At 46.8% G+C, this 25,829-nt stretch overlaps 1 protein-coding gene across 1 annotated transcript in view; it reads left to right on the top strand.

The window, feature by feature from the left end:
• LOC142480740 (neural-cadherin-like) overlaps positions 1 to 25,829 on the top strand; it is a 149,530-nt gene that overhangs the window by 14,753 nt on the left and 108,948 nt on the right. The window contains exons 2-5 of the mRNA XM_075582702.1: positions 15,923 to 16,117; positions 16,788 to 17,013; positions 17,876 to 18,080; positions 22,034 to 22,145. Coding sequence (XP_075438817.1) covers positions 15,923 to 16,117; positions 16,788 to 17,013; positions 17,876 to 18,080; positions 22,034 to 22,145 — 738 coding nt within the window. The remainder of the gene's footprint in view (positions 1 to 15,922; positions 16,118 to 16,787; positions 17,014 to 17,875; positions 18,081 to 22,033; positions 22,146 to 25,829) is intronic.

Here is a 25,829-nt window from a genome sequence, read left to right as displayed (position 1 = left end):
AGAGAGGCAAAAATGCCTTCTATTTAAATAAGTTACAACAGCAGTATCTGGGACTGCGGGGTGTGTGGGTGCGGCACCAGTGTAAGCATACAATGACTTTACAATGATTTAAGTCACTTCAAGCAAGAGACGATCATGGAAGTGGTGGCTAATAAAATGACCCTTTTATTGCCAGCTTCAAAACCAGGGCAAGTAAGCTGCACTAAGTGCACCAAGGAAAAATATTTCCATTCAAATCAATGGGATTTTTACCTTTGATAGATCTGAGGAAGAATTCTCACTGCCGTTTTTACAAATTGTGAGTCACTTATTCAATTGTCATGTAGGCAAAACTGGTGCAGGAATACTGTGTGGTTGATCAAAGGGAAAAATCCCATTGATTTCAATGTGAATGTTTTTACTTAATTAGTTCGGTCAAGTTTGTTGCCCTGGTTCTGCCGCAGGAAACTTTGATAAATGAACTGAAACGGAGTCTAATTTTTGATATATTGAGAAGCATGCTTTGAGGACAAAGAATAAAGGGTACATATTTTAATTTATTTGTAGTATTTGTAAAGATATATGTGTGTATATATATATATATATGAAAACCCTGTCTTCCCATAAGAGAAGGCACAAAAGCAGCAACACTCAGATATAGTAAAAAGACATGTATTAGCAGTGACAAAACAGCACACTATAAACCCAACGTTTCGGTCCTTCCTCAGTCCTACCAGGACCGAAACGTTGGGTTTATAGTGTGCTGTTTTGTCACTGCTAGTACATGTCTTTTTGCTTATCTGAGTGTTGCTGCTTTTGTGCCTTCTCTTATGGGAAGACAGGGTTTCTATATTGATTTCTATGGAGCATGCACCTTGACTTTACATTTGTTGCTTTGAGTGCTGGCTGTTGCTTTTTGTTGTACATATATATATATCTCTTTCCAAATGTTCACTAAATATTAATGGAAAATAAAAAAACTCTCAATTGTAATAAACTTTAAGTACGTCGGTCCCCAAGCGCGGTCACATGCACTCCGGACAATTGCAGTGTTTTGGCTGTTGCTTGATTAAAAGTCTACACAATTATTTCTAAAGATGATGTTACAAAATAACAATTCCTGTGGTTTCCTCAAATGCTTTTCTTTTTGATGCATTGGTTGGACCTTTCAAATTCAAACCCCCCTCTGATATTATTGTAGTGTGTCCCAGACATAGCCGCACAGGATGGCACAACAGCTAGGTTATTATTGTGATGGAAGCGATTGTGTGATTTACGGAGTGTTGCTGACATTACATTGCTTACGTGAAACCTGGCTCTTCCCCCAAACAACCTTGGTCATTAGGATGGTTTCATGCTTTATGTGCACCAGGCTCCCGCTGTCTGCACCTGATTGGAGGTCGTGCCCCTCACATTTACACATGCTTTGAACCAGCTCCCTCAGCAGGGAAACAGGATAGAGAGATATAACCCTTTGACCTCTAGGGTCAGGTCATGTTTTTGATCCATCCCTTCTTTGAGGTTTAAAAAAAAAAAAAATGAATTATTTGATGTCCGAATTGTTTGGAATTGTATACAGTGTGAATAATAAATATGTAGCATTGATGCCCCTAGACCACCAGAGACCCCCTCTCCTTTGTGTCAGCGCGGTCGCGGGTGCCGTCGGAGGCAGCGACGGACCCGCAGGCTGTTCACAAAGGTGGGGGCCAGTGCAGGGAGCGCTCGGCATCCCTGGAGCTCCGGCGGCACAATGCGAAGGTGGGGGCCAGTGCAGGGAGCACTGAGAGTCCCGGCGGTGCACCCGGTTAGCGGGGGCTGCCATTGCCGCTACTCGCGCATGCGCAGTGATCGCGCATGCGCAGAAAGAACCCCAAAGCCCCAGAGAGGTCGCGCATGCGCGGGGGCAGGGACTGTTCAAGAGAGGTTGCGACGGCCATTAGGGATTCGCGCAGGCGCAGGGAAGGCGCGCACGCGGCCCCAATGTATTTGCAGCCTCCACGGGACTACAACTCCCATGAGGCTTAGGGGCAAGCACATCAGGTGCCTCCGTGTGGCCAATAAGGGCCAAGGATTTCTAGAGGGAGCAATAAGATACATTTCGCGCGCTGAGAACGGCAGTTGGAGCTGGGGAGCTGTGAGGGAAGGAAGGGTGCAGAGAGCATGTGCAGCTCCTGCATCGAGTAAGGTCCCCCACATCCCAAGTAAGGCCTCAACTCCCCACCAGGTTAGTGGGTAAGTGCTGAGGGACGGCCCCAGATAGGGACGCTTTCCCTTAGTGCGTGTGAGTGCTGTCTTGTCAGGGTCACGGCTGGCAGTGCTGTGAGGCCTGACAAGAAGGCATAGTGCTAGTGTGCAGCAAGTTGCTGTACGCGTTACGAAGTTTGCAGTGCGTAGCTGCTAGTGTTAGTGTTCAGTAAGAGTCAGGACTGGGACGAGTTAGGGGAGTGGCGCAGGTTATTACCCCGCAGGCCCTAGGAGTTTACCCCAATTCACCTCAGGTTGCGGTACATCAGGGACAGGCCCTAGGCTAGGGTTCCTGTCACGCTACTGCCCGTTAGCGAGATAGGGATATAGCGGCGGTTGCTGTTCCCGTGATTCGGTTGCTGTTGCCGTGATTGGTTGCTGTTCCCGTGAAGCGGTTGGACCCACTTTGGGGTCCTGGAGAATATTACCTGGAAAGGATCAGACGGATGCATCGCACGTCTGACCCTTTGAGAAGATTGTTGCGGACCCGAGCATCGGAGTGCTCGGAAGGTATTCAATATATATATGTGCACCAACAGGCCTAGTAGTTCTTAGTGACTGCGCAGTCACCCACGTTCTCTACTAGAGTGCGGGACATTGGGTGGGGATTCTCGGGACACTGGGTGGGATCACCTAGTGTTGGGGAAGCGTCCTGCGCGACGCAGTAAGTGTCTCCTCTAGAGAGGGACACAGGTTATGATGATATTGCTGTGATCTGTTTTCTTGCATGTTCAGTAAAGTCCCTAGTTAATATATATATCTGTGTGAGTATCGATTATTGTGATTGTCCTGCGAGGAACCACTCCCCCTCTGGTGGGAGCCATCGCAGGTGGAGGCGCTGCATCGTTGGAAGTAAGTACCCCTAGTATAAATGCCCCAGGTTCCCCGTGGCGGAAGCTCAGCCCTCCTGTGAGCCAACAGGTATAGCACCACACTGAGAAGTAGTCAGATACACCTACACACCCCAATCTCACTTAAGGGGGGGGAAAGAGGGCTACAAATACAATATACTCAGTTATTTTAATGATAACGTTACTTTGTTTAACTTGGTGTTGCAGTGTACGTAGCACTGTCCATATTATTTTGGGGGGCAGAAGTCCCAGGCGTGAGCGGGGATTATTTTCCACTGAAGAACTCCCAATCTATTGGAGAAATGCACAGGGATGTCATCAAAATCAGTTACATTTTGGTGTTCTGGACACAAAAAAAAATGCATTTTTATGGAAAAATACTGATTTTGTTTTGGCAGCTAAACTCCACTAAAGTGTATGAGACCACCGCTGCTGCTCAAAACCGGTGGGACTGACTCCAAATCAGTGAGAGTTGACATGTCCGAAGACATAGAACAGGATTAACGTGTGTCTTTTTCATGCTGCACCTCTATATCAAAGCATTATTCTCCAATCTGCACTTTGGGGAGTGTGAGTAGGAGGAGTTGAGGAGGAGGTACACGGTGCACAGATCATAATGAGATGCATCACAGTCTGCGTCTCTCGGTGCCATTCTTTTTGCCTTTTATTTGAACCAAAAATCCTCCCTATCTGAAGCGGAGTTAGTCTAACATAGTGCATCAAATGTCAGAAACTGCCTTGGGGCTGTAATATACAGCATGCGGTCGTGCGTTCCTATGCGAACGCGCGTGCACGTGCCGCATGCTTTTCGTGTATATAGTGCCGGGAGCTGCAGGTAAGGTATATGTGTGTGTATGTGTGTGTAGGTATGTGTGAGTATATGTGTGTGCATGGGTTGTGTGAGTGAAAGTAAGTCCTAGATAAGATTATTTTTTAAAGAAAAAAAACTTTAATAAATATTTTTTTACCTTCTGCAGTTATTTACGCACGCAACCACGCACACACACACATCCATACAAACACATATCCACTCATACATGCATAAATACATACACACATACACACACATACATACATTTGAGCGCAGGCAGCGGCGCGAAAAGATTAATTTCTTCATCTTCGCCGCTGTCTGTCGGCTCCCGTCTCCCTGCCGTGCGCGCGCGGCCCTTCTATAGAAAGGCTGACTTACGTCAGCCAACTAAAAATCCGCGCGCACGGCGTAGCACGCGCGCTGGCACTATAGAACGTGCTACGAAACTACGAAACTAGTTGGATGTAACATTCTATTGCCTTATATCTGCTTACATTGGCCTTTGTCTATGTATTGGCCTGTCCTGTTTTTATTTCATCCTGTGTGCTGTTTTGGACACTTGTGAGAGACTTTGTAAGACTGTTCAAACTTCCCTATTGAATCCACCACTGCTGTGTAGACAGTGACGTCATTACACAGCGTCCCGCGACGGAGCGGCATCGTGGCACGCTGAGGGCACCCCAGCAAGCTGCGTTTTCACCTCTGTGCAGAGGATACACCTGCCGAGGTACAGGAGCAGCTTCATATCGGCCAGGAAGCAGGAGCGATTTCACCGAGCCCCAGTACCAGCTGCTGAACCTGGCTGCATGAAGGGAAATCCCCTTGGGAGTGAAAAGACTGACGTCCTGCCCCAGAATCAACTGAGCTGCAGCAGCAGAGGGAAGCAAGCACCTGAATCTACAGCTAACAGCTGCCGAGTGGTAAACAGTGTGATACACACTACATGCCTTTTACCAACTTTTTTCATGTACGCAGATATATTACCCCCTTTTTAATTCTATAATATATTGTTGAATTTGCTTCACTATTTGGCGTTGTGCGCTGTTTTCTTTTGTTTCCATATATTAATAATAACTGTATTTATATTGCGCATTTCTCCCAATGGGACTTAAAGAACTTCAGTTACAAAAAGGAAAAAAAAGAGGAAAATATTTAAGGTTATAAAAGAGAAACCATACAAGGGAAGAAAGAATAAAGATTGGGTACTGTAATTATTAAATGCCAAAAAGGTTGTGGTTGAATAATTAAATACCTGAGTAAACAGGTAGGTCTTGAGCCTGTTTTTATTTTTTTCCAGAGAGGGGGCCTCTCGAACTGTACGAGGCAGACTGTTCCAGGGAGTGGGAGCAAAGTGGCTAAACTCTCGGGCCCCAATAGAAGTCAAGGACCTTCTGGCAAGTGTTAGGAGTCCTTCATCTGCAGATCCAAGTGAACGAATGGGAGTGTAGGGAACTAGAAACTCTTTCAGATACTTACGACCCTGGTCAGGCAGTGCTGAGAATGGAGAACAGGAGTCATGTGGCAAGAACTGTCTGGTTAGTTAAGAACCTGGTTGGAGCACTCTGCTCCATCTGCAGGGGCTGCAGCTCTGTTTCCAAAAGACCCTGGTAGAGTGCATTGCAGTAGTCCAGGTCTGAGGACACAAAGGCATGGACAAATGTGGTAAGAGCCTCTTTGAGGATCAAGTGCTTAATCCTGGCTATATTCCTTAGGTGGAAGAATGGAGATTTGATCACGGCTGACACCTGATGTTCAAGGGTCAAGTCACAGTCAAAGACAACCCCAAGATTCCACACACGGACAGAGTTTAGCAACTGGGCTTAAGGCCAGTTGGTCGACCTAGCTGCAGTCTTATTGTCTTGTATATATTAAAGGTCATAACAGTCAACTCTCCCTTTTTATAAAGGAGATACCTATTTAGCTGTAAAATGTCACTTCTTTCTGCTGTCTCACTGGGAATAACCCACTCATTCCAATGCAAGTGAATGTAAGACATGTGAAATCTTTAATCTCAAAGGTCCACAAAGCTTTCAGATGTTGGCCAATAGGAGAGTGTATGGGGTTTATATGCATATTTCATTTGACCTAGGGGAGTATTCACAACAACAGCACCAGATTTATTAAAGAACAAAAATCCAATCTGATGCTGTTTTCTGCACATGTTTTTCAGCCAGAAGATATTGATAAAATTCTTGTTTCCATAAAATATGCTGCATTGTTACTACAGTATGGTTATAACGACCAAGCCTGCCTATTTATGGAGGAGACTCTCATAATTTGTTCAAATAATTACTAGTCAACTTTCTCAATGAACAGAACAACCCTTTGGCCTAAAGCAAGTCAATGGAATATAAAGAGATATTTCACAATATTTCATATGTTGACCAGTATGACTATGATTACAACAAAATGTATGTTATTTGGGCTCAGCTACTGGATTTTAGTTTTGTTGGTGATATGAAGAAGTTCAGACTTTTAGATTGTGCTGCCCTTGTGTACACCATGTGAGAGGCTGTTTCATCCTGAAGAGAGATTGCAGTTCTGGGAAGCACCCAGTCAAAAAGTGACTCACCCAGGGGTGAGACGTAAGGCCTCGGATATAGTGGGCGCGTGCGCGACAGAGCGCATGACGTCACACACGCCTGTCGGCCGAGCAATCTGTGGCCTGAGATCCACAGCGACGGGGATGACATTACGAGACTGGTTCGCCCTCATTGGCTGAACCGTTCACGTGACCCGACCATCATGCGACAAAATCTCATTTTTTTGTCGGCTGAGAACGCTGCCGCGCCATTGCGTGCTCTATGGCCTGCCTCATAGAGGTGCGGTCTGTTGTTCGTGCTGCGGTCGCTCACACTATGGATGTGGCCTAACTGGGAAGGGATTAGATCCAGTATATCCTGCTGTAGAGGCCCCTAATTTTGCTTCAGAGCAATTTTTTTTTATTATTTTTTTTTAATTCAATAGTTTCATGTGGGCAATCTCTAATTACCTAAAGAACTGTATAGCTGCCAGTCAATTCGTTCTCCATGTATTGATCGGCAAAATTTGGCAACATCTTTAGATATGGCATATGTTTTTCATCTGCTTCTGTCAGTCAGTGGAAGCTTATGAATATTCATGAGCACTCCTGCACTGACATGTGCAAGAGGGAGAGCAGGGCTGACAAAGGGGTGTGCCAGAGCTTGTGACAGGACATGAAGGGGCAGTGCCTTAGCAAATGGCTGTTAAAATAGAATACAAGAAAATTGGTCTTTCAAAGTTGTTTTTTAAAAACAGAAAATGCTAAAAGTATTTTTTCTTACTGCAGAACTGATTTATTAAAAAAAACACACATGCAGGATATTGACTGAACTGCAGCTTTAAGCACTGAATTATTCAGGAGCGCTCAAAAAAGCTACTCCGCAACAATCGAAAAATGAGGGATGACCTGTGGAAACAATTTTTGAATTAAGTAGAAGTAGCCCTGTTAATCCAGTTTGATAGTGCAGAATTAATAAGTACTTCAGTATTAGGGGATACCTTTTTATTTGGTCTAACAATTGAAATTACAGTATAAGACAAGCTTTCCAGAGTTCTCTCTCTTCCTCAGGTCGGCAATGCAACGTTTGGTGGCAAGGCTCAGTGGGGGGAGGACCATGTCAGGTGTATAAAGGCAGCATTAGTGGTACAGCGCTATGCAAAGCATTGTGGGGTGCAGCTTTGAGAGGTACAGCTGTGATTGACAGCTCTGCCACAGGTGCTGTTATCATTGCAGCACTGCGGGCAAGTGACAATATTAGTGACAATATTAGTGGACTGGTGAAGGTAAGCTCTGTTTTTTTCAAGCCCTGCTGCTTCTCCATTTCTAGCATTTATAAAATATATCTATCCCCGTTAGACTTGCATCTCGGATTAGCTTTGGTCTCTTTAATTCTAAATGCTGCATTTCCCTGAATATTGCAGGAGCTAAAGCAACATTTCTCCACAGTTGTTAAATAGTTGAAGTTAAATTAATGTTGTGTCTTCGTTCGCCACCCCCCTCTCCCCCCACACTGGCCTTGTAATTTCACTTATCTTCTACAACACAGATAGTGACTCAGGACACTTACCCATTAAGTGGTGGAGGGATCATGAGGCAACGCAAGCACTAGAAAAGTAACTTCCCAAAGTTTTTTTTTAATCATACGCCAAACATACTTTTATCACGTGAAATATAATTTAGTGAATAACAAGTTGTTTTTGTCCTCGGTGCTGTTCTCAGAACACTCTATGGGCACCTAAAAGGTTAAAGAAAACAACCCTGGATTACTTCCAGTTTTGACTGTACTTAGTGCGTGATCCATTGGGAATAGTTTGTGCTCCACCCCACACATCTGACAGTAGTACAAGGCATTTCTGCCTGTCCATGGTCTCCAGCTAATTCAGGACCCCTGTCCCTCAGATCAGATGTAACTGATCCGTTTATCTTGAACTAGATTCTCCCACTTAACGGTCTAACTCTACGAGGTTCCTCCTCTGCATTTCGTTGACTTTGCTTCCTACAGTAGTTCCATGTCTTAACTGGGGTAGGGGTAGGAACTAGCGAGCAGTAAGGACCATGTGTAGTGGGGACACCTATAAGCATGTTGCACCAGTCACAAGCTGCTGAGCGGAGACGCACCATCAATGTGCTCACATGTAACAAGATGTGCTCCAGACAGAACTCTGCCTTTCCTCCACACACACACATAATGAAGGAATGAGAGGAACACCAGCGCTGGAAACCCCAAGCAAACGTTCACAGCAGATTCAGCTCATTTCAGGGGTCTTTTAGTGTATGGAAAGAAGTTATTTTGTTCAGACATAAAATACAGCAACCGACTGCTCCTTTGTTTCTACAGTAAGATGATTGTTTCCTGTATTTCATTACATCCGATTTTGAACATCAAAATCATTCCACCCTGTATGTGGGCAAATGTACTTTAGGTACCTATAGTCCTGTTGTTTGCAATTAGTCTGTGGACCAAGGTAATTGTATCTGGAGACATCAGCACGTATAAGTATGCTTCTATATCTTATCTTTACATCTTCTCCTCTAATCTCGGTGTATTTTCCACTTATATCAGTGGTTATTAATTGTATTTAGTTCCATACCCCTATGTCAACATAATAGAATTTCCTGCAACACTACCTTTTTTATGTCATGTTATCTATGTCAGCATTTGTATCATATCTGCATTTATTTTCCTTTACTTTAAGTTTATCCCTTCAGTGTCCGCATTGCGATCAACACACAACACATTGTGTTGCTGGCATCTCCGACATGAAAAGGGGTAATGATTACTAACGCAACCCCTTTTGTGTTAGTATTGTGCTTGTCTTGGCTTTACTTTTATCCAGCTGTTGCTCACTGCCCCAGGATTCTTTGCCCGGGATTCACCAAGCTCCGATAAGGGGGATAGGAACACAATTCTGCATTAGCTACCATTGATGTGAATGGTACATTACGTGGTCTCGGCCTTGGATACTCTTTATCAGAGCTTAGTAAACCTCTCCCTTAGATGCCAGAGGTGTTTGAGGCTCGTTTGATATGTTTAGATTGTAAGCTCTTTGTGGCAGGGAATTTCCTAACCCATGTTTTACGCCTGAGTGATTGCCTGTTGGGTCACATCAGCACGTATATTGTGTACAGAGACAAAGCATAACATATGTAACAGCCAAATCAATGGCTGCAAAGAGATAATTTGCTATTCTGTTTATCCCTGTTTGTGTGGTCTTGGTAACATTTTTCCTTTAATAAAATAGACGGACCTTAAAAACAGCGTTCAGCTTGTGGCATTAAACAGTGTCCATCTCGTGGCTTAGAAACCACAGGCACCAAACAGAATAAAAATAGCAATCATTCTTTCACTTGTAGGAACCTGTGGGAAATGAAAGAAATGCTATCCCTGGGTTAAGTCTGCATTATTACAACGTCTGGAGGGGATTTATATTGTAATAATTATCTCAATAAAATATAGCATATTACAATTTGCAGCACCTCCACAACGATATGACTACTGTGGCTAAGAAGACGGTGCATACAATGTAACATGAAGGCACAAGTAGTTACTTTGTCTCTTTGCAGCCAGAAGGATCTACAGACAAACACATTGCAGGTCCCTCCACAAATAAAGCCATTAAAATAAAGTACGTTGTAAGTACGGAAGTGTTTAAAGTAGGTGAGGAATGAGTTATATATATTTAAGCATATGTAGTTCATCATTGGGGTTGTTCAGGAAAATATTCTGCAAATGCGTAATAAAACAGCAGGCAGACAGTAACGGGACATGTGGTTTAGGCCTTTTTAGAGCTATTGAAATATATTGTTTTCTATATGTTTTCTGTCAACTACCAAGCATGTCAATACCTGTGGAGTATTATTGACCACTGTCAAATAAAGCACCTTTTTGTTTTCTAAAAGCTCCTGGCGCCCATGTTTTTCTCTTCTGCTTATTCACGCCTGCACCTACCCAGCACGCTGCAAAGACCCGAGAGATTGAGCACTACCAATGTGTATAGTTAATCTGATGTACAGTAACCTCCTTTAGAGCTGGGTAAGGAGGGTTACACTTAAAATTCACCTCTTAAATGAAGCATTTCAATAGCCTACAATCATGGTTGCTGTCCCACACCCACAGTTGCTGCTACCAACAGTGCAATCCATTACGTCATGAGGTGTCACGTTGCGTCATGAGATGTAACGTTGCCATGGCAACGCTGTGCCACAGAGCATCCCATTATCATATCAATGTGGCATTGCGTGACGTCCCATTGTCATGGAAACGCGACGGTATTTGACATCGCGGTGCCATGATGAGGGACCCTGCAGGTAGACATCGCGAAGGAGAAGGTAAGAGAGTTACGGAGGCCCTGCGCTCTCACCCGGCAATTCATTTCATCGTTGTGGGGAAGAGTGCGGTGCCTCTGTAACCACGGGGCTCGGTGCAGTGGCACCGACTGCACCGCCATCAAGCCGGCCCTGGACTGCCATCTTCTGCACTTATTTCTTCAGCTACTTTGAGGTCTCCAGGGAAGGGATTTCCTTTCCGATTGTCTGATTTTGTGTGTTGCACTTATTGTTTTAGAATTCCCTGTACTGTACCGTCTCTTTTGTAAAGTGTTGAGTACACTGTGAGCGTAATATAAACAAAGATATACATATATATATATATGTAGCCCCTCTTCCCCACCCTATGGAAGATGGTGTCGCTACCGGGTGTGTAGTGGTTCATAATACCTGTTGGCTTGCAGGAGAGCTGAGGTTCCGTCGATGTTGTTGGGGAAACAGGACAGGCTTTTGAGGTGATCGCATAGTTCCTTCTCTACTGATGCCAGCGCCTCCATCTTCAGTAGACTCCAGGAGTGCTGGAGGCAATCCCTGCGGAAGAACTCCTTCCTACTCTCTCTGATAGACTGCAGACTCAGAGACCAGGTTATAGTTGAACATCCTTTATTCAGCAACCAGCATTCAATGGATATACATTGATTACAGACTTCTCTATGGTCCCAGACCTGGTTCAGCTTGGAGTTTTGAGGCCTTTCCAGCTGCCTTTGCTTTGTCACAGCCACTTTATGGGGACTGCAGGTTATAGTCCCACCCCAGAGGGCGAGACAAGACTGACTAATTTAGGTTTGCAGCTTCCCTAATACAGAAGGGGAAGGTACAAGGTCTGAGCCCAGGATTGAGCAGAACACAGGCCTTGTCCCACCTCCACCCCTGTCACTCAAGGAAGCTACTGATGTGGGGAAAACTCAGATTGGGCCTGACAGTGCTTGCACTTAGCAGGATTTGCATGTTAGGGAGGGTAGATGCATAGAGGTCCGTTATTGACTTAACGATGCGTTAACCTAAGTTAATGCCAATGATATGCTCTCTCTTGTCAGCTCACTTAATTTGCTATTTTACACATCGCTCCCACTAAGCGGCAGATTTGAAAATCCGCCGCCCCCATAGGCACAGCTGTTAAGGCCGCCTCCTTACCTGCCACCCTGCTTCTCCTGCTGAACCGCAGCGTCAAATGACGTCACGACGTCACCAACGTGATGGTGCACGGCGTCTCGCTGCCATGGTAACATGACGTCATGACATCATTTGACACTGCAGTTCAGAAGGAGGGCGGCACGTAAGGAGGCGACCGCAACAGCTATGTGACTTCCCATAAGGCCCGAGAGAGCGGCAAAAGTATCTGGGGGCGGACATTTTTGCCTCTTGTGCACTGCTCAAGGCTGTGTCCTCTTAGCTCACTTGTCTCTATTGTTGTCTCATACCTAAAAGGCTTCCTCACTTAGAGCATCTACCTCCACATTTGTGTAAACCAACCATCTTATCTCCCCTTCTTTAAGCCTTTGTGCCTTGGTTAATAATATTTATCCAATGCTGAAATGTAATTAAAGCTTTATATCTAAACCATGTGTCCTTTGGATGATATCCATGTGTATGACTGAGTAGAAGAAATTAAGGGGATGTCATAAGGGCACAGGTTAAACATATCACTCCTACCAGTTCACTTTGCTACTGGGTGGTGCTCCGTCTTAAAATATGTCTGCGATTAAAACATCTTTCACCGGAGAGAAAAGAAAACAAAAGATTTATTGTCCCCACTTTAGAAGAACATTTTTAAACTACATGACCTTGGAGCCTGTGAGGAAGCTCCCCTTCCCTCCCCCAACCCACATATAAATAAATACACAACAAAGGGTCTGGAGGTACAAAGGCCACGGCTTTATTTACACAAATAAACCCTGGTAAGTGCCAACCCTGCCAGCGTGCTCTCCCCCCGGGTAAAGGCCGATGGCACCCCAACCATGGCCCGCACACCCACCAAGCCGGGCGCCCGATGGCACCCCAACCATGGCCCGCACACCCACCAAGCCGGGCGCCCGATGGCACCCCAACCACGGCCCGCACACCCACCAAGCCGGGCATCCGATGGCACACCACCACGGCCCGCACACCCACCACCAAGCTGGGCGCCCGATGGCACACCACCACGGTCCGCACACCCACCACCAAGCTGGGCGCCCGATGGCACACCACCACGGTCCGCACACCCACCACCAAGCTGGGCGCCCGATGGCACACCACCACGGTCCGCACACCCACCACCAAGCTGGGCGCCCGATGGCACACCACCACGGTCCGCACACCCACCACCAAGCTGGGCGCCCGATGGCACACCACCACGGCCCGCAAGACCCACCAAGCCGGGCGCCCGATGGCACCCCAACCACGGCCCGCACACCCACCAAGCCGGGCATCCGATGGCACACCACCACGGCCCGCACACCCACCACCAAGCTGGGCGCCCGATGGCACACCACCACGGTCCGCACACCCACCACCAAGCTGGGCGCCCGATGGCACACCACCACGGTCCGCACACCCACCACCAAGCTGGGCGCCCGATGGCACACCACCACGGCCCGCAAGACCCACCAAGCCGGGCGCCCGATGGCACCCCAACCACGGCCCGCACACCCACCACCAAGCCGAGCGTCCGATGGCACCCCAACCACGGCCCGCACACCAACCAAGCCGAGCGTCCGATGGCACACCACCACGGCCCGCAAGACCCACCAAGCCGGGCACCCGATGGCACCCCAACCACGGCCCGCACACCCACCAAGCCGAGCGTCCGATGGCACACCACCACGGCCCGCACACCCACCAAGCTGGGCACCCGATGGCACCCCAACCACGGCCCGCAAGACCCACCAAGCCGAGCGTCCGATGGCACACCACCACGGCCCGCAAGACCCACCAAGCCGGGCACCCGATGGCACCCCAACCACGGCCCGCACACCCACCAAGCCGAGCGTCCGATGGCACACCACCACGGCCCGCACACCCACCAAGCTGGGCACCCGATGGCACCCCAACCACGGCCCGCAAGACCCACCAAGCCGGGCGCCCGATGGCCCGGCCGTTAAGCAATACTGGACCCAGGGAATCAAGCACAAATGAGCCCTGCCCACTCGCTACCCCCAGCCACCACAAGGCTTTAAGGTTTATCTGCACCATAGAGCCCCCGCTGGCAAGGTTACCGAACACCTACCCCCCCAACAGCCGCCATGACGTAGGCAACACATGCCATGCAGTGCCCACCTCAAACATGGCAGTCATAGTTACATCGTAGATGAGGTTGAAAAGACCTACGTCCATCAAGTCCAACCCACGCCAAATCCAGACAGATACTCCATCCTGTATCCTCACCTACAGTATTTTTGATCCAGAGGAAGGCAAACAAAAAACCCCAGTGATATAACACAAGGGGAAAAATAAATTCCTTCCTGACTCCAAGAATCGGATTACTCCCTGGATCAACATCCTTCCCATGTATACTTATTTCTGAAAAGAAGAAAATACAACATCATGTACAATATGTACAATACGATTGTCATGGTATTACACAAACAAAGGGACGGGTGGGCGGGAACTTTTTTTCAGGGACCAGACTGCCCTCCTCTGCGCTCCTTTGAATCCCTTTAGCTCCGCCCCCCGTGACTGGGGAAGGGGAGGGGAAACAGCATGCAATCCAGCCAAGCTGGAGGGGAGAGGGGAAGCAGCACGTGGACAGGCACCAAAGGTGTGGGGGAGGGAAGAGAGGGGAGCCTAGTCCCTGCGGTCATGTGTTCCGTCGCTGAGGGGCCCCAGGCTGCTTTCCAGCCTCGTTCTACGCACCTAGAGAAATGTTTTTTTAAACAAAAAGCAGGTTTCCATTGTTACTGCCAACCTTTTATTTGAAAAATAATACAATAACAAATGCCTAGCACCATAATTGAAGCAAAACACAAAGAATATTTTATGTGCATCATTTGCTCATGCTCCTTTTACCAGGAGTCAATTTATAGGTGTTTAAGTGTGAACATGGACAATTATTATTGTGTTTACATTATACAAAACAATTAATAAAACCGTTATCAACTGCGCCAAAGGCTACATTTCTACAGCTACCAATGACAGAGCTACAGATCAGAACCAACTCTAACACCATTCTAGCCCCTGTCGCTAGTTTTAAATATCTGGGCATATGGCTTGAATCCCATTTAACATGTGTGTTGCATATTGGTACTCTGACATTCAAACCTTATGCCAAACTGGGTGTACTTTATAGGAACAAATCCTACCTAACCCAATGGTTAGAAAGCGCAGCAGATGCTGGTGCAAATTATAGACTATGGGGACATAGTATTTGGTACAGTACCCCAACTCACCTTAGCAAATTAGACACCCTCTACAACTCAATATGCCGCATTGTCCTACAATGTAACTACAACACTAACCCCTCGTTAGGTTTGTATTTGGTATCGTGCATGGACAGTTTTGAATCATATCTAGCGAAGAGAATGTCCTCACGGGTTGTACTGTGTGTTCTTTTACCTTATTTCTTATAACTTTGCGTACAATAGATATCCCATGTTAGAGTTGCCACCCGTACGTTTTTATAATATGGGACTCCGAAATCCAGTATGAAAGTGTGACATCATTAATGACTGACCTTCAAAATAGCTATACAAAATATTAGACAATTTATTTACTGCACATTCAAACACAAATAAGTTGCACTTAGCAATACTGTATGTTTTCCCTCTTTGGTTTTTATCGTCTCTGCTCTTGGTCGGGCGTGGAAAGACGCGCACTGAATAAGTAGCGGTGGGAGAAAAAGTAACGCCTATAGGGTTGGGTGTCATGGTATTATGAGATGACCAGGCCAGTGTCCTAACTTTATTATTTTAATACTTTAGTAAGGTAACATCTATCGGAAAAGGTAACTTTTACCCTTAAGGAGAAATCTATTACGTTTTTATGACTGATTTCATTACAGTAATTTTAAGTTCAGGCATTTCATGTCAAGGCACTAAAATATGGGACAATTATGTGTCCAGACACACCTTTCAGGGACAGTGGGACAAGTGACTGAAATAAGGGACAGTCCTGTATATACGGGACGACTGGCAACCCTATTCCATTTACTTATGGCCGTGGCATGTGACACTGAGCTTCCTTCTGAAACCTCCATTCCTCTGTTTGCAGACAGTGACTGGTACATATGCCACTTAACGATTGTTGTTCCAAGAGAGGAGAGCCTAGAGTGGACAATGTATCCATTCCCGTATCTGGCACGTGTGGATCCGGATGCACCCAAAGGCACTTTTGTATATCAGCTGCTAGCACATTACTACAATGATGAAAGCTCTGGCGGAGGAATATCTTACTACCTCATGGAAGGTAAGCAAAGCTTTCTAAGACATGATCAACACGGACAGGTGCATTCACAGGTATGCTGCGCTACTGGCCATTTCCTGAGCTACTGTTTTGGTGAGTGACACCCAATGTACATTATGCAACAATTAGCACCTTCAGAGCTTTGCAGATAAACCAGGGGTGGTCCCACTCCAGTCCTCAAGGGCCACCAAAAGGTCAGGTTGTAAGGATATCCCTGCTTCAGCACAGGTGGCTCAGTCTTTGACTATCATTTCTCTCAAGCTTTGTTTATAGAATCACTAAACTGATTACAGGAGAACTGTGCTGGTAGCAAATAAAGAATGAGAATGAAGAAAAACAAATGTAACCTTTTTTTTTAAGTGTACCTGTAAATATCCCTGTTATGATACAGGAGACACATGTGGCTTTGATAGTTAAACCTGGTCTCGGGACACCCTACTTGTAGGATGTAGTTTGAATTGGTTTGCTGGATATATTAAACAAGCAGTATTAGCCTGAGTTACAGTAAGTAGTAAACGAGTATTTAGTGAGTAAGATGGTACTTACCTGCTATCAATGTCTAGTTACAGTTCTGCCTCACTTAATAACTGATCCCGGACGAATCCTACAGCAAACATTATGAATTGTACATGCAACAACAAACTCACGGTTTCAACTTTTTATATCTCGCAAGGTGCTGACCAGCGATTTGAAGTTGATAAGGAAACGGGGGTCATCAGTACAACCGGTCTGCCTTTGACTTGGAATAAGGAATACGCGGTCACAGTGCAGGCTAGTGACAAGCATGGCAAGAAAAGTCCATATGCTTCTATCTCCATCCTGGCGGGTTCTCGGCCTCCACAGTTTACCAACATGTCATACAGCCTGTTTGTACCAGAACGCACCACGGCGGGGGAGAAGTGAGTATGACACTCCAAGCAACGTAGCAAACGTACGTCATAGTGCGAATACAGATACTTGGTTTAAACGAGTAAAGCTTGTAATTTGGTACCCTTACTGCTGTCATGTAGAAACATGGGGTCTGTGTACTAACATCACATTTAAATGTTTTTTGTGTGTCAACATTTTTGGGCTAAAAAGGACAAACCCTCATAAAATGTGCGTCCTATTTATGAAGGTCCTTACGTGACCTGATACATGATGTAGGTATAGTCCGTTGCTTGAAATGAAGGGCACCCCAAGGGCAGTGCAAACGACACAGGTCATCCCTTAGATTGGAGGAAAAGAGATTTCACCACAAACAAAGTAAAGGGTTCTTGACAGTAAGGGCAGTTACAATGTGGAATTCATTACCTGTGGAGACTGGCAGATACGATAGATATCTTCAGAAAAATGTTGGACATCTTTTTAGAAAGAATAGGTATACAGGGATATACCAAATAAGTAAACACGGGAAGGATGTTGATCCAGGGAGTAATCTGATAGCCAATATTTGGAGTCAGGAAGGAATTTATTTTTCCCTTTATGAGATATCATTAGATTATTTTTCACTGAGGTTTTTAGTTTGCCTTTTGTTGAAAGTATAAATATACTGTAGGATAAAGAATCTGTTGTCTAAATTTAGCATAGGTTGAACTTGATGGACGTTTGTCTTTTGTCAACCCCATGTATTATGTAACTATATATCTGCTAAGCGGTACTATGCTGTAAAATACCTTATGGAGGACCCTAACAGCCTTTTCACTTGTAAAGTGTCTTGCAGCGTTATGGCAATAATACAGATTAGTAAATATGAGCCACTGTCTTTTGCCCTCCGTACAGAATAGCTGTTGCCGAAGCTGTGTCCTTCCAAAGCAAGCCAATCTCCTACACCTTGCTCATGAATCCCAGTGGCCTGTTTGCTATCAACCAGGAGAGGGGAGAGTTGAGCCTGACACATGCGGTGGATTTTGAGAGTGAACATCACCTCTATCACTTGCTCGTGAAAGCTCTGGAGACAGATAGTGGACTCAGCAGTGTCACCGAGGTATGATCGTTGTCTCTATTGTATTGTCTATCTGAACTTTTGTGTTGCCTTGTTAAATGGAGCTGATTTACATATTATTTTGACGTTTGATTTTTAATTTTCAATCATTTTGAAACTTTTAACATTCCATTGGTAAACAAAAGCTTTGAATGGTTTGTACAATTTTTATCTAATGTCTTTTGGTGATAAGACTGTTTGCCATCCTCAAGGCCATAGGCAAATTGTTTGTTTTGCCCCACTGAAGGTGCAAGCTCACCCAAAATCAACTTACAACCCATCACATTAATAGTGGCTATTGCAAGTATTACCCCAATATTATTCCACAAAACCACAAATGTTTTAAGGATTACCACTGAATTACGAAGACTGGTTTATGTTGCTATTTCTTCTCCCAGAATCCTCTGCTTATCTCATGCTCCATGTTTATGAACTCCCCTTCTTAAGCAAGAGCATCAGAATAAAGTGTGATCTTTTCTGCCATGTTTTTCTGTTCTGGGCAGCAATGATGTTCACATTGATGTTCCAAAGGGTTTTTCTGAACTTTGAATAGAATTTATAAAAAAAAAAATTGATAGTAGAAGGGATTGCACCTTGAATGCATGGTTTAGCTACACAAAAAATCCCACAAACTACTATAACTTGTATGTTTAAATAATTTGCTTACCTCATCGTCCATGAGAAAATACAGTTTTTGCTGCATGATGAGGGGATTTTATTGGCCCTTGAGGGGTTTGAGGAACGGCTGAAAATGTTGACATTGGCCACTTTTCAATATGGCGAGAAAATATCTTTTCCATGCTGGGGCAGAGTTCAGCTCCTCTCAAAGGAATGATACAAAATGAATATAGCTGTCTTTATAACATATTGAATAGGTACTGAGAAAAGCGTAAATAAGAAACACAGTCTGAGCTTATTTTGAAACAGAATAACACGTGAATTTATTCAAGTCAAGTGCACAACGGAGACAGCTTCAAAACAAAAGCCCTCTAAACAATAAACACGGTATGCCATATATTTATACACTAAAGCCTAAAGCTCCACCCCTTTATGGGGGGGCTTGCACGTCACTAAATATGACCTCATTTTGTAATACATAACAATACTAAAGCTGATGTCATTTTGTAATACATAACAATATTGGATAACTGCCTGTCAGCTAGAAACCATTATGGGGTTAAATGGGATGTGCCTATTCTGCCACCTGGCATATTGTATGAGAACCAGTTTTCTCTGTAGTTTATCTCACGGGTTCTCACAACCTTTGGCCTGTTTACACTTTCAATTTGAAGCTGATTGGATGAGGAAGGATCAATAAAGTCAGCTAAGAGCAAAAACATTCCATTCTCTGCTTCACACATTTGTTTATACAGAAATGAAACACAGAAATTAAGACTCACAGAGACAAGACAAGATGGCGGATTTAAATATTCACACAAAATGGCTTCATCCTAAATGCTGTTATGTTGTTATGACAGACCCATGGGCGTCCGCAGGAGGGGGGAGGGGGGGCGCTTGCCCCCCCCTGGATCCAGGGCCGCCAACAGTGGGGGATAGAGGGCACTGGCGTGACAGGATTTAGCGCGCTCACGATGTGCAAGGAAGCGCGCGCGTCTCTGCAAAAAAAAAAAAACATCCCTTGTCTCCTGATTGGCTGGCGCGTGTTGGCAAGCTGCCAGGATTTTTATTTTTTTGGCCCTCGCAAGCTCTATCTGAGCTTGCATAGCGAGGCCCGCCCTTTCCTGCATGGAGCAAGACAGGTGAGTACTGCTCCATGCCACTCTCGCTTCCCCCTTGTCCTCCTGCTCTGATTCCCCCCCCCCTGCTCCGGTCCCCCCTTCCCGTTCTGATTCCCCCCTGCTCAGGTCCCCCCCCGTTCCGATTCCCCCCTGCTCAGGTCCCCCCCCCGTTCCGATTCCCCCCCTGCTCCAGTCGTCCCCCCATTCTGATTCCCCCCCTGCTCCTGCCCCCCCCCCTTCCGTTTCCCCCCCTGCTCCAATTCCCTCCTGTTGTGAGTGTCTGAGTTTGTGTCTGTGTGTGTGTGTGTGTGTGTGTGTGTGTCTGAGTGTGTGTGTCTGAGTGTGTGTGTCTGAGTGTGTGTGTGAGAGTGAGAGTGTGTGTGTGAGTGTGAGAGTGTGTGTGTGTGAGAGTGTGTGTGTGAGAGTGTGTGTGAGAGTGTGTGTGTGAGAGAGTGTGTGTGTGTGTGTGTGAGATCAGGGGGGGAGGGAATGAATGTGAGGAGGGCGGATTCAGGGAGTGGGTTTGAGTCAGGGGGATAATTGATGGAGGGGGGAGAGTGAGGAGACAGGGGGTGTAATAGAGGAAGTGAGGAAGAGAGGGGTTAGGGGGGAGAGTGAATGAAGAAGAGAGGGGGTAAGAAAGAGATGGGGCTACACCTTGGGACTATCTGCATTAGAGTGGCACCAGACAATGTGTGTGTGTGTGTGTGTGTGTGTGTGTGTGTGTGTGTGTGTGTGTGTGTGTGTGTGTGTGTGTGTGTGTGTGTGTGTGTGTGTGTGTGTGTGTGTGTGTGTGTCTGAGAGTGAGAGAGAGTGTCTGAGAGTGAGAGAGGGATTCTGAAGGGGAGGGAGTCTGAGGGAGTCTGAGGGGGAGAGAGTCTGAGAGGGAGAGAGTCTGAGAGAGTCTGAGGGGGAGAGAGTCTGAGGGGGAGAGAGTCTGAGGGGGAGAGAGTCTGAAGGGGAGAGAGTCTGTGGGGGAGAGAGTCTGAGGGGGAGAGAGTCTGAGAGAGTCTGAGGGGGAGAGAGTCTGAAGGGGAGAGAGGCTGAGAGAGTCTGAGGGGGAGAGAGTGTCTGAGGGGGGGGGAAGTCTGAGAGGGAGAGTCTGAGAGGGAGAGTCTGAGAGGGAGGGTCTGAGAGGGAGGGTCTGAGAGGGAAAGTCTGAGAGGGAGAGAGGGAGAGACTGAGACTGAGAGGGAGAGTCTGAGAGGGAGAGTCTGAGTGTGTTTGTGTCTGTCTGTCTGTGAATGAATACAGACACCAACCCACAGTCAGTCAGTCACCCACCCAAGTGTCAGTCACACACGAGTCAGTCAGTCACCCACCCCGTCACCCACACCCCCCCACACCCACTCTCTCTCTGTCTAGTTAAAATTATGCCCCCCCCCTGAAAATATTTCTGCGGACGCCCATGGAGAGACCCCCTAATGTCTCAACTTTGTCAGTACCATTGCGCTCCTGTACGCTTGCAGTAACCATCGCATTTAGCTCTGGAATTACTACTTCCACACTTAGCTCCAAATACCTTGTTTCTTTCGTGACTTTAGACATGAAGTCAAAGTAAAGCCCACAAATCTACACTACTACTAACATGTTCAGCATTGTCAGTCTGAACAAAGCACAGGACATATTACTCTTCTCTTTGAGGAAAGCACTCTTCTTAAACACCTCTGAGGGAAGCCCCCCTGTGTTGTGTGAAGGGGGATTGTAAAAGTGAGTTCCATGATGCATGGACATACACATCCAAAGTTATAGAGAGACATCTTTATCTAATGGAAAAGTCTTGTGTCTTCTTATGATTAATGGTGGCTTTCGAGCACATAAGGCCTCGGGCTCAGTGTTTGCCTGAGTCACTTATACTCAGAGACATCTGGGCACATCATTTTAAGGGGTTAATTCCAAAAATGGCCGGGACACCCACTTTAGCAGGTGTAGAATAAGGCTGCAAATTCTTCTGCCTTCAGAGAACGTCATTGTAAATGGGACACATATATTATCAGATCTTTTCTGGTACAACATATTGACCCATTTACTGTCAATGCATTGCGGGTCCCTCCGGCAGCAAAGTGATTGACCTGAATCACAATCATTGTAATATTTTGTGTCCTACAAGTTGAAACATTTTGCTCTTGCACTAGTGGGACAGAATGCATTACTCATTATGCGCCCCAGTATGTGTCCCTTTCATTAAGTTCGTTATTGGTTTTGCTGTTCTTCCAGGTAATGATTCACATCCTGGATGACAACGACTGCACCCCAGAATTCCTGCAGTCCATTTACAGCCGAGACAACATCTTAGAAAGTATCCCGGTGGGCACATCCTTGTTACAAGGTGGAACATTTTTGTTTTAATTTTTCTCCCATGCCTATTTGTCCTAGACTCTTCGTATGCTTGCATATTTAATCACTCAACCAAATCCCACCTCATAGCCTTTAGGGGTGTTATTGACAAACCACTGTTCATTGGCAGCTGGTCTCTGTGGTAACATTGTGATGGAAATGCATTGTGGTACAGCTCAACCCTGTTAAAACGCGAATCCGCTTATAACGCGATGCAAGCGTGGCTCCCAATTTTCATATTTATGAATACTTTACAACACGATTGTTGGTATGTTAAATACTTTATTGTACAATGCTTACAATTGTACATTATGTTTAACGCAATCCACTTACTGGTATAACGCAATGTGATTATTTGGACCCCAAGCACAGCGTTATAAGGCGGCTGAGCTGTAATTTGAGGTCTGGATTTCCACTCTTGGTAAATTCCAACACAGAATTACTCACTTAGGCCCAGATCCAAAGAGGTCTGTTAAGTCAGTGCTAATAAGGGGACTTTATAAAAATCAATAACGGCCATTAGTTATGCCTTTTCCCTGACGAAGTCCGCTATCGCGGACGAAACGCGTAGGGCTAACGTCACTGGTACTCTCGCGGTACTGTCCGCGCTACTCCGGGAGACTTTCAAACACTAGAGGTCTTTGAAGTCCCTTGGATTTGTTGCAGTTCGGCGGGTACTCCTGTTTTGGCTCCTGATTTGCTGTTTTACCATTGAGCACCAGCTTGGATCTGTGCTAGAGACGTTAATAGCTGTTTACACCTTCACCCTTGCGGTCACAGTGAGTTTTGGTTGTCCCCCATATCATCTACACGAGCCGGCTGTCGGGTCGTTACTGCGGTAGACACCACGGGTTCCTCATCGGAGGAATCCTACCCCGACTTGGGGAGGGGCACTCCGCTCGGCGACCGCCAGTGGGTCTCTCGCCCAGCACTGCATCTGATATTGTCCTTTTCCTCCGGCTCAGTTTTAATAGCCGAGCCCGATCCCTATGCTCCGGGATCCGCAGACTCCCTCCAGAGCGCACCTGGGAGTTCCGCCGATAACATGGCCACGTCTCCCGCTGCCTCTACGGCCTGGACCGGCACGAATGTTGGCATTGGCCACAGATATTGAAGGCCACATTGCGAGCATCGCGCTGCGGTACTCACAGCACCCCCTGGCAGTCGGCACTGTAGACATAGACACGCCACTGTTTCTGTGCCCGCCATTCGAAGTACCAGGAAGCCTCCTGGGGCCGAATAGGGCTGGGTCGATATCATGGATCCTTCTTCAGGTTTGCAGGCCATGGTCACTATGGGAGGCACTCTCAATAGTGGTCTGCTCTGCTCGCTGGTTCCTCGTGACTGAAGTGCAGGGGCTGGTTTGCCAACCCCTCCTTCAGCTATCTCCACCCGCATCTGCCAAAGCTGGAAACCACTCCCACTAGTGGAGATTAGGGGAGGATCCCACAAATTTATTGGGTGTCCTGGTATAAGTGCTGAACTTTTCACAGTCCTGGGGGGCGCGGCCTCCGGTTTCACGCCACCACCCTCTGAGCACCACTCCTTATTTGGCGCCATTCCCGGCCAATTTCTTACAGCCACTTTGCTTGCAACCTCTTTGTCTTCTTCTCCACAGGCAGCACTGATTACAGGAACTATTTTCTGTAAGGGTGCGGCCGGTTCACCAGCTCCTCGCTCAGCTGGATTCGTCCCCACCGGGCATAATTGAAAACCACTCCCCCTGGTGTAGATTAGGGGGAGGTCCCATGGGTTTATCGGATGACCCAGCACTGGGACTGAGTTAGTCATAGTCCATGAGGGCGCGGCTGCAGCTTTCGCGCCATACTCCCCATCAGGGTGGGGTTTTCCTGTTGGCGCCACTCCTGGCCAACTCTCTGCAAGTCCAGTATTGTATTCATTGTCTGCAACTGGCCCACGCGGTCTCCCAGGGAAGCGGGAGCCGCCATTTTAGTTTGCACGGTCAATCTCTGCAACAGTTGAGGTAGCTTTTAATTGTTTTTATGCCGACTGACAAGCAAATCCATCATGTTCCCCACACATCACCACAATGTCCTCCTCAATGTCCTCAGGGGTAGTACCCCTAGGTCCTAGACAGGACAAAAACGGCGCGGCCACAGCTTTCGCGCCACTCCACAGCAGGCTCGCAAAAGTCGTTTCCGTAGCTTGCTCTTCACACGCACACACGCCATGTGCGCTCTCTCCATCAGCCTCCATCCGCCATTTTGGACCTTCCGCACCGCGCGAATCCTACATTCTTGCGGTCGCCATTTGGTTACTGTATATGTTTTTATTGTACATGGAGCTCCTCTCTGCGGGGCAGCTGCCACACCGATACAATAAAGATTGCCTTGATGCACCACCTTGTGTACCTAATGTAGGTCTGACTCGTGTTGCACTACCTCAGGCTAGGCTCACTCTTTCTGTGTCTGCTGTATCTCCTTCCTCCCAGTCTGTTCTCCCTTCGGTAAGTGGTCTGGAATGGGCTAGAGTACTCTGGCTCTTCCATGCAGTACTTGGGCGTCTACCTCTCTTGGTCAGCCTAGCGCAGACCCTCTCCAGGATTCCTGACCACATTAACAGGCTATCCCTTTAGGCATCCTCCCACTAGCACTACCTCAAGGTGACTAGGACAGCTATAGCCCGGCTCCAGACTCCCAACACCTCTCAGGTTCCCAGGTCGTCCCTGCGGTCTGACAACTCCATCAGCTCCGCTGACTACCCCTGGGTCCCGTCCCAACACAGCACAAAGTGGCAGCATACACTCTTCCTGTTTCCCAGTGTGCCTAGCAAAAGCCTGTCCTGTTGACAGGTATCTCAGCAGCGCCTCCAAATGTAATGGTTTTTCTGGCCTGGCCTGACCCACCCAATCTCACATTGGCCCCTGTGGTCTAACCAGTCCCCATTACATGGTCGTGTCTGGTGGTGCACCTGTTGGCAACAGGACTCCTGAGTCTCCCGCATGATGTTGTGTGGGGATTGTCAACCCAGACAGGTAGCTGAGGTATTGTGCATGAGTCCTACCTATATCCAGTGCAGCACCTCCACCTCATCAGGATCCCTGCGTCCGCAAGGGGATGGTTCTGATGAGGAACTCCTCCGTGGTGCTTTCCTCTGCAGAGTAATTCCAGACTCACACATGAGCGTGTCTTTAATCAAGGTCATCTTTATTGCTTGTGTTGGTATGGGCCAGCCGCCCCTCACAGCTGGCAGCTCAGCTGCACATCTTTCTGTACTGTCCCTTAGAAAGGTACGCCCTCCCAATGGAGTGGGATCCCCTCTCCCCTCAGGGAGATCACCCCTGTGCCAGGTCCCTGGACACAGTGTGGCCTTGTCAACCTTGCTGCTGCTTGACTTAGAATTGGGCCACTAGTTACTGCACTAGTGGACCCCTCACTCGCAAGTCTCAACCCAGATTTATTCCTTTATCCAACACTAACTTTTGGCAGTGCTGTGCCTTATATACTTCAGGAACTGGCACATCTCTGATGTCACTAATGGTGGACTCAGAGTATGCAGCCACTCCCATCCATGTATATGACACCTCACCAGGGTGTGAGGGCAAACCTCCATGATTACTGCTGGCAACCCTGTAACTTACCAGGTTTACTGCCAGCAGGAGAGGAAACTGTAGACCATTTTACAGCATGGCTACATATATATATATATATATATA

The sequence above is a fragment of the Ascaphus truei genome, chromosome 2, assembly GCF_040206685.1.
Source record: "Ascaphus truei isolate aAscTru1 chromosome 2, aAscTru1.hap1, whole genome shotgun sequence".
Classification (NCBI taxonomy): Eukaryota; Metazoa; Chordata; class Amphibia; order Anura; family Ascaphidae; genus Ascaphus; species Ascaphus truei.
This window is presented reverse-complemented; position numbering and strand designations above follow the sequence as displayed.